The sequence below is a fragment of the Schistocerca cancellata genome, chromosome 6 (genome assembly GCF_023864275.1).
Source record: "Schistocerca cancellata isolate TAMUIC-IGC-003103 chromosome 6, iqSchCanc2.1, whole genome shotgun sequence".
In the NCBI taxonomy this organism is placed as follows: domain Eukaryota; kingdom Metazoa; phylum Arthropoda; class Insecta; order Orthoptera; family Acrididae; genus Schistocerca; species Schistocerca cancellata.
In genome coordinates, this window is record NC_064631.1 from 42531613 (window position 1) to 42544451 (window position 12839).

The following is a 12839-nucleotide window of genomic DNA, read 5'->3' on the forward strand; positions in this document are numbered from 1 at the left end:
CTGATGACCTTAGAAGTTAAGTCCCATAGTGCTCAGAGCCATTTGAACCATTTTGAACGATGGAGCCTGTCTTATCTGTAAGATGTGTCATCGAAGAAATTAAAAAGAACACGGGTTCCATTCCTTCCCATGCAAGGGGCGGAACGGACAATTTCTTAGTTTTTCGATATAACAAACGATATATACTACTTAAAGTTATGTTCATTTGCAAATTATGTCCGTCGAAATGTTCATTGCAATATTTTCTAAAAATTTAAAGTAAATCGTTCAAGAAGTTTTCAAGATTTTTGCTAATAACGGTTTTCCATTATACATTGCTTATGTATTTTTATATTAATAATATTAACCATGCCACATATGTCACACTAGTGAGAAAATTTTTCCCACCAATTACTGCTTTGACGTCCAACATTAGCCTTTTTTATTTTAGAATCACCTTCTTTGCGGAATCTTCAGTCATCAAAATGTTGGGTGCGCTGTTGCTGATCGCAGCGGTAGTGTACGTGTGGTTCGCCTACTCGTACAAGTACTGGAAGAAGAAGGGAGTGCCCTACCTGGAACCACAGTTCCCCTTCGGCAATATCTACAAAAGTTTTGTGGGAAAGCAGTCCATGCCAGCGGATGTCACGGACGCGTACAAACAGCTAAAAGGTAAGTTGGACCACAGACCCATGTAAGAGGGGAGACGTTCGAAGTGCATCGAGACATTCAGTTTTAGAAGGGTGGCGTGTACCGCACGTATCTTAGAAACACTGAATTTGTCTCTCAACAAGACCATCGTTAGCGTCAGAGGCATTAACTAATTTCCTACATTTTTGAAAAATAATGATTTCTCATAATAGCTGTATGATAATTTATTAATGCTATCAGTTTTGGTCAAACAGATTTTCCTCAGGAATAAAAACGACATTAACTACAGCACATTAATATCTGTTTTTTTATGCCTAAGGATAGCCTGTTGTCCGACCGAATTTACCAGTTTCGATAAAGTGACCTGGAAGTACTTGATTTTTCACTTCTGCACAGTTTTCCTCTTTGTCTCATGTTCGGAGGCGGCCACCATATTACTTTTTTCGGACATCGTTCATTCCCTAATCTCTTCCCAACTCTTCGGTGATGTACGTAGTAGTCTTCATTCGTTTCCTGATGTCTTTATCTGAGATCTTCTCTCCCTTTGACACTCTACAACTTCTTTTCAAAAAATTGATTTGCACGGTTTCAAGTCCCCTATCTCGTTTTATCATTTCCCAGGATTCAGCTCCACCTAAAAAATTCTTTGTATTAACGATTCATACGACATTTTTTATCTTTTTCTTAGTTTCTTCTGACCGAAGTAGGGAACTCACCCAATAGGTTGCTTATTTAGCATGTTTTGCCCTCTGTCTTCTTTCGTCTTCACTGGAAACCAGATCTGAGGTTATAAATCTCTGATATTTCTACTTTCCACGTGCCTCGATAGTTGTTGCATCTATAGTAATATCGCATTGATTATTTCCTACTGAGAGATATTTTATTTTGTTTAAACATGTAGTTAATCTGGACTTACAGTTTGTTTCTATGATTTCCTTCATCAGGTATTCTGTATAATAGTCATCTGCCGCTAGTATTATTTTATCATCGACGAAAAATAAACTTGACAACTAATTCCCATCTGAGTCTCGCTACATTCCTCAACATTGTTTCATCCATTCCTTAAGAACTTCGTTCAGATAATACACTCCTGGAAATGGAAAAAAGAACACATTGACACCGGTGTGTCAGACCCACCCTACTTGCTCCGGACACTGCGAGAGGGCTGTACAAGCAATGATCACACGCACGGCACAGCGGACACACCAGGAACCGCGGTGTTGGCCGTCGAATGGCGCTAGCTGCGCAGCATTTGTGCACCGCCGCCGTCAGTGTCAGCCAGTTTGCCGTGGCATACGGAGCTCCATCGCAGTCTTTAACACTGGTAGCAAGCCACGACAGCGTGGACGTGAACCGTATGTGCAGTTGACGGACTTTGAGCGAGGGCGTATAGTGGGCATGCGGGAGGCCGGGTGGACGTACCGCCGAATTGCTCAACACGTGGGGCGTGAGGTCTCCACAGTACATCGATGTTGTCGCCAGTGGTCGGCGGAAGGTGCACGTGCCCGTCGACCTGGGACCGGACCGCAGCGACGCACGGATGCACGCCAAGACCGTAGGATCCTACGCAGTGCCGTAGGGGACCGCACCGCCACTTCCCAGCAAATTAGGGACACTGTTTCTCCTGGGGTATCGGCGAGGACCATTCGCAACCGTGTCCATGAAGCTGGGCTACGGTCCCGCACACCGTTAGGCCGTCTTCCGCTCACGCCCCAACATCGTGCAGCCCGCCTCCAGTGGCGTCGCGACAGGCGTGAATGGAGGGACGAATGGAGACGTGTCGTCTTCAGCGATGAGAGTCGCTTCTGCCTTGGTTCCAATGATGGTCGTATGCGTGTTTGGCGCCGTGCAGGTGAGCGCCACAATCAGGACTGCATACGACCGAGGCACACAGGGCCAACACCCGGCGTCATGGTGTGGGGAGCGATCTCCTACACTGGCCGTACACCACTGGTGATCGTCGAGGGGACACTGAATAGTGCACGGTACATCCAAACCGTCATCGAACCCATCGTTCTACCATTCCTAGACCGGCAAGGGAACTTGCTGTTCCAACAGGACAATGCACGTCCGCATGTATCCCGTGGCACCCAACGTGCTCTAGAAGGTGTAAGTCAACTACCCTGGCCAGCAAGATCTCCGGATCTGTCCCCCATTGAGCATGTTTGGGACTGGATGAAGCGTCGTCTCACGCGGTCTGCACGTCCAGCACGAACGCTGGTCCAACTGAGGCGCCAGGTGGAAATGGCATGGCAAGCCGTTCCACAGGACTACATCCAGCATCTCTACGATCGTCTCCATGGGAGAATAGCAGCCTGCATTGCTGCGAAAGGTGGATATACACTGTACTAGTGCCGACATTGTGCATGCTCTGTTGCCTATGTCTATGTGCCTGTGGTTCTGTCAGTGTGATCATGTGATGTATCTGACCCCAGGAATGTGTCAATAAAGTTTCCCCTTCCTGGGGAAGGAGGTGGTGTTCTTATTTCAATTTCCAGGAGTGTATATGAGGATGCAAATCATATTTGCTTTCAACACAAGCTGTAACGGTCGTGAGCGTTAGTTGCCTTTGGCATTGGACGTGGTGGGTTTGGTATTAGTCAAGAATGCTTTTATGGGCACAAAGACGCCATTATCAACATCCCACTGAGTTTGAACGAGGTCGTATAATAGAGTTAAGAGAAGCTGGATTTTACCTCTGCTATAACGCAGAAAGATTTGGCAGGAATCAAGCCACTGTACGTTATTACTGGCAGTAAGGTTACTGGTCGCAAGAATACCGGGCTCCGGACGGCCACGTGGCAGGGAAGACCATTGTTTTCGGCGTTTGGCTGTGGCACATCGCACTGCATCTGCAGCAGCAATTTGAGTAGCAGTTGGCACCACAGTGACACAACAAACTGTTATAAATTGTTTACTTCAAGGACATCTCCGAGCCAGACGCCCTGTAGAGTGCATTCCACTGACCCCAAACCACCTCCATTTGCGACTTCGGTCGTGTCAAGTGAGAGCTTACTGGAGGGCAGAGTGGAGGTCTCTTGCGTTTCTGATGAAGGCTGTTCCTCCCTCGGTTCCAGTGATGGTTAGGAGGAGGCAAGTTGAGGACCTGCAACCAACCTGTCTGTGTCCTATAGAAACTGGATGTATTTATTTAGCGTATGGCAAGTACAAATCACGTATGAAAAATCTAAAAGTACATAACACACAAAACAGTTACAATATCACAAACAAACGTCTAGGTTAGAAATATAATCGATTGCACTGTTAGTCGCATCCATGAAGTCCCTTGTTGGCCCAGGGTAGGCCCTCAGAGGGCATTCTACCACGATATGGTGAATTGTCTGCCTGTCGGCGCCGCAGTCGCACTGTGGTGATGGCACTATGCTCCATTTGTACAAGGAGTCCGCACAACGGCCGTGGCTCGTCCTGATCCTGTTAAGGGTAGACCAGATTTTGCGGGGCAAGTCAAAGCCCCGAGGTCTGTTAGATGTTCCCAATAAGGTGTTAACCTGAGGCGGTGTCTTTTCCTCCCATTCTTCTCTCCAGCGGTCCTCAAGAATAAAAGCGTTCTTTACCAGATCTTTGGCACTTGCGAGAGGGGGGTGTCTGGATTTCAATCTATTTTGCTCAATTCCATTACTCAGGGTGTGGATAGGAAGATCTGGGCTATTTTGGATTTTTCGACACTCCCTGACAAGTGCGTGTTCTCTGCGCAAATGTGGCGGCGGGATATGGCTCAATACAGGCAGCCATTGGACAGGAGTTGACCTGATCGTTCCAGAGATAATCCTCATCGTTTGGTTCAAGACTGCATCCACCTTCTTGATGTGAGCACTATTTAACCATATTGGGGAACAGTACTCTGCTGCAGAATAGACAAGTCCTAGCGCAGAGCTACGCAGAACGGAGGCAGTGGACCCCCAACTAGTGCCACAAAGCTTTTGGACAATGTTGTTTCTAGTTCTGACTTTTTCAGTAGTGTTTACAAGGTGTTGTTTATAGCTCAATGTTCTATCGAGTCTCACGCCCAGATACATTGGTGTTCTATTATATGGAAGAATGCCGCCATCAAAGCGGATCTTGAGCTCTTTGTTTGCTAATTTCTTATTCAGGTGGAAACAAGTGGCCTCTGTTTTGGATGGGCTGGGTTGGAGCCTCCAGTCACGGAAGTATTTTCCTAGAGTGGTCAAATCGCTGGATAGTGTGATCTCAGTTTCCTCCATCACTCGATGTTGTGTGACCAAGGCCCAGTCGTCCGCATATCCGAACATTTTGGATCTCGTCCTAGGCATATCGGCTATATACATGCTGAAAAGCAGTGGAGCCAGTACTGAACCTTGGGGTAGGCCATTATTAAGTTTCATGAATTTACTTCTGTTGTTACCGATGACAACCTGGAATGGTCTATTGCAGAGCATTTCGTTGATAAGGTTAGCCGTTTTTAGACATGGCACGATGCGGAGGAGCTTATAAATCAGGCCCTGTCTCCAGACAGTGTCGAACGCCGCCGTCAGGTCAACAAATACCACTGATGTTTTTTGCTGTCTTCGGAAGCCCGCCTCGATGTAGGTTGTTAGAGCGAGGACCTGATCCGTGCAGCTTCTTTTCGGCCGGAAGCCCGCCTGTTCTACCGGTACTGGATGTACATCTGTGGTCATGGACTGGGGTGCAATTTCGTATGACAGAAGAAGGAATTTCGTGGATATCCCACGCAAACTGACTGCAAATTTGTTCGTCGATTTAGCGATTCGATCTGTTGTGTCTCCATTCAGGTACATCATTCCAGGTGGTGTTTTCCAACAGGATAACGCTCGCCCACATACCCCTGTTGTACGCACCATGCCCTACAGACTGTCGACATGTCGCCTGCACGATCACCAGATCTCTCTGCAATCGAGCACATACGAGACACCAACGGACGAAATTCCAGCGTCATCCACAACCAGCATTAACCGTTCCTGTATTGACCGATCAAGAGCAACAGGCGTGGAACTACAGCCCACAAACTGTTATAGGCCACGTGTATAACACAATGCGTGCACGTCTGCACGCTCGCATTCAACATTCTAGCGGTTACACTGGTCACTAATGTACCATCATTTTATATTTGTAGTGGCTTATAGGGCCCTTACATTAACCTGTGTTCTTGCAATGTTAATCACATAAATATTTTACTTAGACACACGTATTTCCGAAATTTCATTATTGTAATTTTATTATTTTATGGCCTTGCGACTTTTATGCCTCAGTGTATTTTCATTCATTTACACACGTTACAAATAATTACGAAGCTTTTGAAGAACAGTTCAGGTAGTGGAATGGAAGACGGTTAGAAACGTGCGTGCGAGAACCTGAAAGAGTGATCGGCACACAGTTTCCAAGACTGGCAGTCTGTATGTACGAGTATTATAAACCGTCAATAGGCAGGTGCTGTCATGATTTAAATTTTGTTTAAATGGCAGCATTTTCTTTAAATGGCAGTATGAACTTCTTTTTGCATTAAATTTCGAGCAGCGAATATCATCCACATATTTTTGCCTTAGCGGTTTTGATAAATTATTCAAATATAACGTTACTAAGTTCAGTTGCAAATAAAGAAGAAAGGAAGAAATGTTGCACGTAAACGTCTCATCGACATCGATGTTATGAGTGAATGGCGGGAATGAAGAGGTTGCGTCCTATTTTGAGAATATTTACTCTCAGTCATTTAGGAAATCCGTGGAAAACTTGAATTTGAATGGTTCTACGGAGACGTGAGCCTCGCTCCTACGGAATACAAGTTCAGCACATTAATGACTGCCCAACCTCACTCAAGAAAAATCTAAAGTACGAGAATTCGTCCTCAGGTAGTCTTGTAATGAGTTCCATTAATCTTGTTTTCAATGATATTTTTCTAATAAGATATTGTGAAAAAATTATATTCCATAGCTCAATATCTAACCGAAAATTTGAATTTTACAGAAAACAATCAAAGTTTACTTGTTTGTACTGCAGCATATTCTAATGAGATGTAATGGAACGCAGTTTATGATTCAGTAATAAGTTTTCTGGTCTTCGACTAGTACCAGTACTGCATACCATTTATAGTAGTCTTCTAGTGAGCAAATATTTAAATGCTAATTGTCACGGATAGGAAGCAGTCAGAGATGTGACAGACGCACAAAAGTGCAGTACTGACACAAGATCAGTGTTTTATGAAGTCACCACGAGTTTTAGCGTGAGTTGATAGGAATGGGCTCGTATTTTTAAAATACGTACGCTTCTTTTCTCTATTTGCGATTAAGTATAGTTTTCGGAGTAATTGTTAGGAGAGATATTATTGCATGTCCAACATTATCTAATAGGTGGTGTCCGTACACAGCTGCCACGACTTAATAGAGGTCTTTAAATAGTGGGAAGTACATTAAATCTAAAACAATTGTAATTTTGAAAATTTTAGATGAAGTCACAAACCTGATTATAGATTGAAGGGACAAAAGTCACAGGATACCTCCCAATAGCGTGTCGGACCACCTTTTGTTCGGCTTAGAGCAGTAACTCGACGTGACTCGAACTGACTCGAGTTGTTGGAAGCCTCTGCAGAAATATTGGGGTGCAGGATTTTGTGCACGAACTGACCTCTCGAATCCGTTCCTCAAATATTCGACGGGATTAATGTTGGGTGATCTGGGTGGCAAAATCATTCTTTCGAATTATCCAGAATGCTCTGTAAACGAGTCGCAAACAACTGTGGCCCGGTGGCATGGCGGATTGTCATCCATAAAAATTCCATCGTTAGTGGCAACAAGAAGTCAATGAATGGCTGAAAATGGTCTCCAGGTAGCCGAACATAACGATTCTCAGTCAACGATCGGTTCAGCTGGACCAGAGGACTCTGTACAGCCCTTGTAAAGGTAGACCACACCCAGTGGTGTACACGTTCCGCTTTTAACCCGCCCACGCTTGCACGGTGGCCAGGGGGGCAGGCCGCCGCGCGTTGTCAACAGAACGGGCAGGCTGCTTCACTCCCAGCCAAGCCAAACAGAACCCAACCCGGGAAGGCTGCGGGAAACTTGCCTGCCTGTCCATACTACTGATGACTGATGAGCTGCGCTACTCAGCCGTTTAGACTGCGCGCGTCATTGTCGTATTACGAACGTTAGTTAAAAGTTTTTATTTTACCTGAGCACCAAAAGACAAACCCCAATATATGTATTAATTTCAGGTCAAAAAATATTGGGCTTTATTTGTACATTCTTCCTTTACGCATATATTTCGGGCTTATTATCCATATAAATAAAAATGAATTGCCAAATGTGTCGATAATCGTAAAACTCGAGAACGGCTGGACCAATTCGGCTAATTTTTTTGCTGTGTTCGTAATTCTCAGGACAAGGTTTTTATGAAACAAAATTTTTGGAAAATCGACCTAAAAATTGGAAAATTTGAGAAAAACTGAAAATGCGTTTTCATTGTGCCCGTGTGTTTGTATTGCATACAATCTTGATGAAATTTTGCACACTATACCTTCAAACCATAAAATTTCGTAGGGTTCATGGCAGAGGTCACTTCACCAAACGGAATTCGACAAATTGTAGATTTTTATTCCAACCTTGATGAAATTTGGCACACTTGATAGTGTTTTTTGTTTTAGTGGAACGCAATGCAGTCTGTGTTGCAGTTTTCAACACTGAAACGGATGGATATTTGTACTAAAGAAGTGAACCTCCACCCTCCAAAAAGGAGATTGGTCCCCTACCCAGAAGAATAAATTATCTACGCCCCTGATAACCACGGTACTGCAATGACAACCAAATTAAGATTTTGGAAGTCTAGATTCTTTAATTTTAGTATCTTTCAGCCAAATACGACACCAGTTATACAAATATTTAACTACTTTTCCAGGATGTATTTTACTGGTTCTGTGAATTCATTCGAAGTTGGCAAAATCATTCTAAATTGCCAAAATGCATTTTAACAAAATCGAAGCACTTGTTTCGTATCCTGTTCGTCTAAAAACTATAGTGCTGGGAATACAATGGCGACTCTGAGCCATTTTTCGCGGCGTCTACGTTTGCGTCATGAGAGTCCACAGCGCAACCTGTTGTCAGGCGCAGCAAGCTGAGCGGGTCCCGTGAAGCTTGGCAGGCCTGCAGGAACCCAGGTAGCCCGGGCTCGCGGGAGCGCATTACCTACTATGGCCTCAGTACACGCGCACTCTTGTGTTTACGTCGCGGCAGGCTGACCTGCATGAATGGTTGCAGAGGAGCTAGGGGCAAGCAGGCTGCAAGTGGAACTTGTACACTTCCAACCACACCATTCTGGAGCCACCACCAGCTTCCACAGTGCCTTGTTGAAAACGTGGGTCCATGTCTTCGTGGGCTCTGCGCCACACTAGCTCCCTAGCATCAGCTCTTACCATCTGAAATCGGGTCTCATATGACCAGGTCACGGTTACCCAGTTATCCAGTCTAGGGCACAACCGACACGGTCACGAGGCCAGGAGAGCCGATGCAAGCGATATCGTGCTGTTAGCAAAGGCGCTAGCGTCGGCTGTCTGCTCCCATTGCCCATTAAAGCCAGGTTTTGTCGTACTGTCCTTACGGATACGTCCGCCACATCTGCTACATTGATGCCTGTGGCTGCTTCGAGCAGAGTTACTTGCCTGTTAGTGCTGACAACTCTACGCAGACGCCGCTGCTGTCATCTACAACTGCATCTTCACAGATCCTCCGCAAGCCACCGTTCGGTTCGTGACGGAGGGTACCCTGTACCTCTACTACTCATTTCCTTTCCCTTTCCACTCACAAATAGAGTGAGGAAAAATCGATTGTTAATATGCCACCATATGAGCCCTAATTTCTCAAACCTTATCTTCGTGGTCCTGACACGCAGTATATGCTGACGCTTGTTGAATCATTCGGCAGTCAGCTTCAAGACGATGCTCTACATTTTCTCAATACTTTTCCTCTGAAAGTACAGGGTGTTTCAAAAATGACCGATATATTTGAAACGGTAATAAAAACTAAACGAGCAGCGATAGAAATACACCGTTTGTTGCAATATGCTTGGGACAACAGTACATTTTCAGGCAGACAAACTTTCGAAATTACAGTAGTTACAATTTTCAACAACAGATGGCGCTGCGGTCTGGGAAACTCTATAGTGCGAGATTTTCCACATATCCACCATGCGTAGCAATAATATGGCGTAGTCTCTGAATGAAATTACCCGAAACCTTTGACAACGTGTCTGGCGGAATGCCTTCACATGCAGATGAGATGTACTGCTTCAGCTGTTCAATTGTTTCTGGATTCTGGCGGTACACCTGGTCTTTCAAGTGTCCCCACAGAAAGAAGTCACAGGGGTTTATGTCTGGCGAATAGGGAGGCCAATCCACGCCGCCTCCTGTATGTTTCGGATAGCCCAAAGCAATCACACGATCATCGAAATATTCATTCAGGAAATTAAAGACGTCGGCCGTGCGATGTGGCCGGGCACCATCTTGCATAAACCACGAGGTGTTCGCAGTGTCGTCTAAGGCAGTTTGTACCGCCACAAATTCACGAAGAATGTCCAGATAGCGTGATGCAGTAATCGTTTCGGATCTGAAAAATGGGCCAATGATTCCTTTGGAAGAAATGGCGGCCCAGACCAGTACCTTTTGAGGGGACTGCAACATGGGGCTTTTCGGTTCCCCATATGCGCCAGTTCTGTTTATTGACGAAGCCATCCAGGTAAAAATAAGCTTCGTCAGTAAACCAAATGCTGCCCACATGCATATCGCCGTCATCAATCCTGTGCACTATATCGTTAGCGAATGTCTCTCGTGCAGCAATGGTAGCGGCGCTGGTGGGTTGCTGCGTTTGAATTTAGTATGGGTATAGGTGTAAACTCTGGCGCATGAGACGATACGTGGACGTTGGCGTCATTTGGACCGCAGCTGCAACACGGCGAACGGAAACCCGAGAGCCGCTGTTGGATCACCTGCTGCACTAGCTGCGCGTTGCCCTCTGTGGTTACCGTACGTGGTCGCCCTACCTTTCCAGCACGTTCATCCGTCACGTTCCCAGTCCGTTGAAATTTTTCAAACAGATCCTTTATTGTATCGCTTTTCGGTCGTTTGGTTACATTAAACCTCCGTTACACCAGAAAAATCCTCTGTTCTAAGGAATAAACCATGTTGTCCACAGCACACTTGCACGTTGTGAACAGCACACGCTTACAGCAGAAAGACGACGTACGGAATGGCGCACCCACAGACTGCGTTGTCTTCTATATCTTTCACATCACTTGCAGCGCCATCTGTTGTTGAAAATTGTAACTACTGTAATTTCGAAAGTTTGTCCGCCTGAAAATATACTGTTGTCCCAAGCATATTGCAACAAACGGTGTATTTCTATCGCTGCTCGTTTAGTTTTTATTGCCGTTTCAAATATACCGGTCATTTTTGAAACACCCTGTATGTCGCTAACATTCCAGGTACTCCGATTTGAGTTCTCGAAGTATCTCCGTAACACATGCGTGCTGTTCGAACCTGCCGGTAACTGATCTAGCAGCCCACCTTTGAAGTGCCTCGATTGCCTTCTTCAATGCCACATGGTACGGATCCCAAACACTCGAGCAGCATTGAACAATTGGTCGCACCAGCACCCTAATTGCGCTATCCTCTACAGATGAACTACACTTTCCTAAAATTCTCCCAATAAACCGGAGTGGACCATTCGCCTTCCCATCCACACTCCTCACATGTTCAATCCATTTCATATTGCGTTGCTGCGTTACCCTCAGATATTTAAACGACGTGACTGTGTCAAGCAATACCCATCTAATGCTGTGTCCGAACACTACAGGTTTGTTTTTCCCATTCACCCGCATAACTTACATTTTCCCACATTTAGAGCTAGCTGCCCATCACCGCACCAACTAGAAACTTTGTCTAAGTCATCTTGTATCTTCATTCAGTCACTCAGCTTCGACACCTTACCGTACACCACAGCATTATCAGCAAACTACAGCAGATAGCTGTCCTCCTCGTCCTGTGTATAGAGAAAAACAACGGTCCTATCACCCTTCCCTGGGGCGTTCGTGACAGTGCACTTGTCTCTGATGAACACTTGTCATCGTTGATAAGAGCTCTATTACTTAAGAAGTCATCGGCCCACTCACATATATGTGAATTTATTCCATATGCTAATACCTTCGTAATCAGACTGCAACGGGGCACCGTGTCATATTTTTTCCGGACATTTAGAAATATGGAATCTGCCTGTTCTCCTTGATCCATAGTTCGCAGTAAATCACGTGAGAAAGGGGCAAGCTGAGTAACGCACGAGCGATAATTTTTAAAACCATACTGATTCGTGGACGTAAGTTTCTCAGTCTCAATAAAATTTATTGTATTCGAACTGAGAAAATGTTGAGAAATTCTGCAGCAAACCGATGTTAGGGTTACTGGTTTGTAATTTTACGGGTCCGTTCTTTTACCTTTCTTATATAAAGGATTCGGTGCGCTTTTTTTCCAGACGCTTGGGACTTTGTACTGGGCGAGAGATTGACGATCAGTGCAAGCTAGGTAAGGGGCCAATGCCGCGTAGTACTCTTTCTAGTTTCCAGCCGGACCTGGTTATGTATTCGCTTTGAAATCTTTCAGTTGTTTTTCTACGCTAGGGATGTTTATTACTATCTCATCCATCCGGGAGTCAGTCTGATGGTTGGTTTGTACGAAGTGAAGGCCGTTGGCCACTGAGTTGTCCGTGGTGAGAGATAACGCCTGAAATTTTATATTCTCGGCACATTCTTGACACTGGGGATCTCGGAAAATTGAATTCGCTAACGATTTCCGAAACTGAATGTGCCATATCTCTAGGTCCAACTACCATTCCACGTTCAAAAGTCTGTTAAATACCGTCGCGCGGCCGTAATCACGTCTGTAAGCTTTTCACATGAATCACGTGCGTACAAATGACAGCCACGCCAATTCACTGCTCTTTTACACCTTGTGTACGCTATACTACCGCCGTCCGTATATGTGCATGTTGCTATCCCATGACATTTGTCAGTGAGAAGATAGACACGTGAGTCGATGACGACAAAGGAAAGATGAAATTTTTGCCTTGTTTTCGGATCCATGGCGGGATGCTAAATTTTAAGTACTGTACGTGGTATTCGTAAGTTCAGAGAGTTCTTATATTTTCATTTTACAATACTGACTAATAGTTTTTTATATT

At 45.1% G+C, this 12839-nt stretch overlaps 1 protein-coding gene across 1 annotated transcript in view; it reads left to right on the forward strand.

The window, feature by feature from the left end:
• The first annotated feature begins 435 nt into the window (after nt 1-435).
• Nucleotides 436-12839, forward strand: part of LOC126191285 (probable cytochrome P450 6a14) — a 51280-nt gene continuing 38876 nt past the window's right edge. The window contains exon 1 of the mRNA XM_049932093.1: nt 436-651. Within this exon, the coding sequence (XP_049788050.1) occupies nt 465-651 (187 nt within the window). The 5' untranslated portion in view covers nt 436-464. The remainder of the gene's footprint in view (nt 652-12839) is intronic.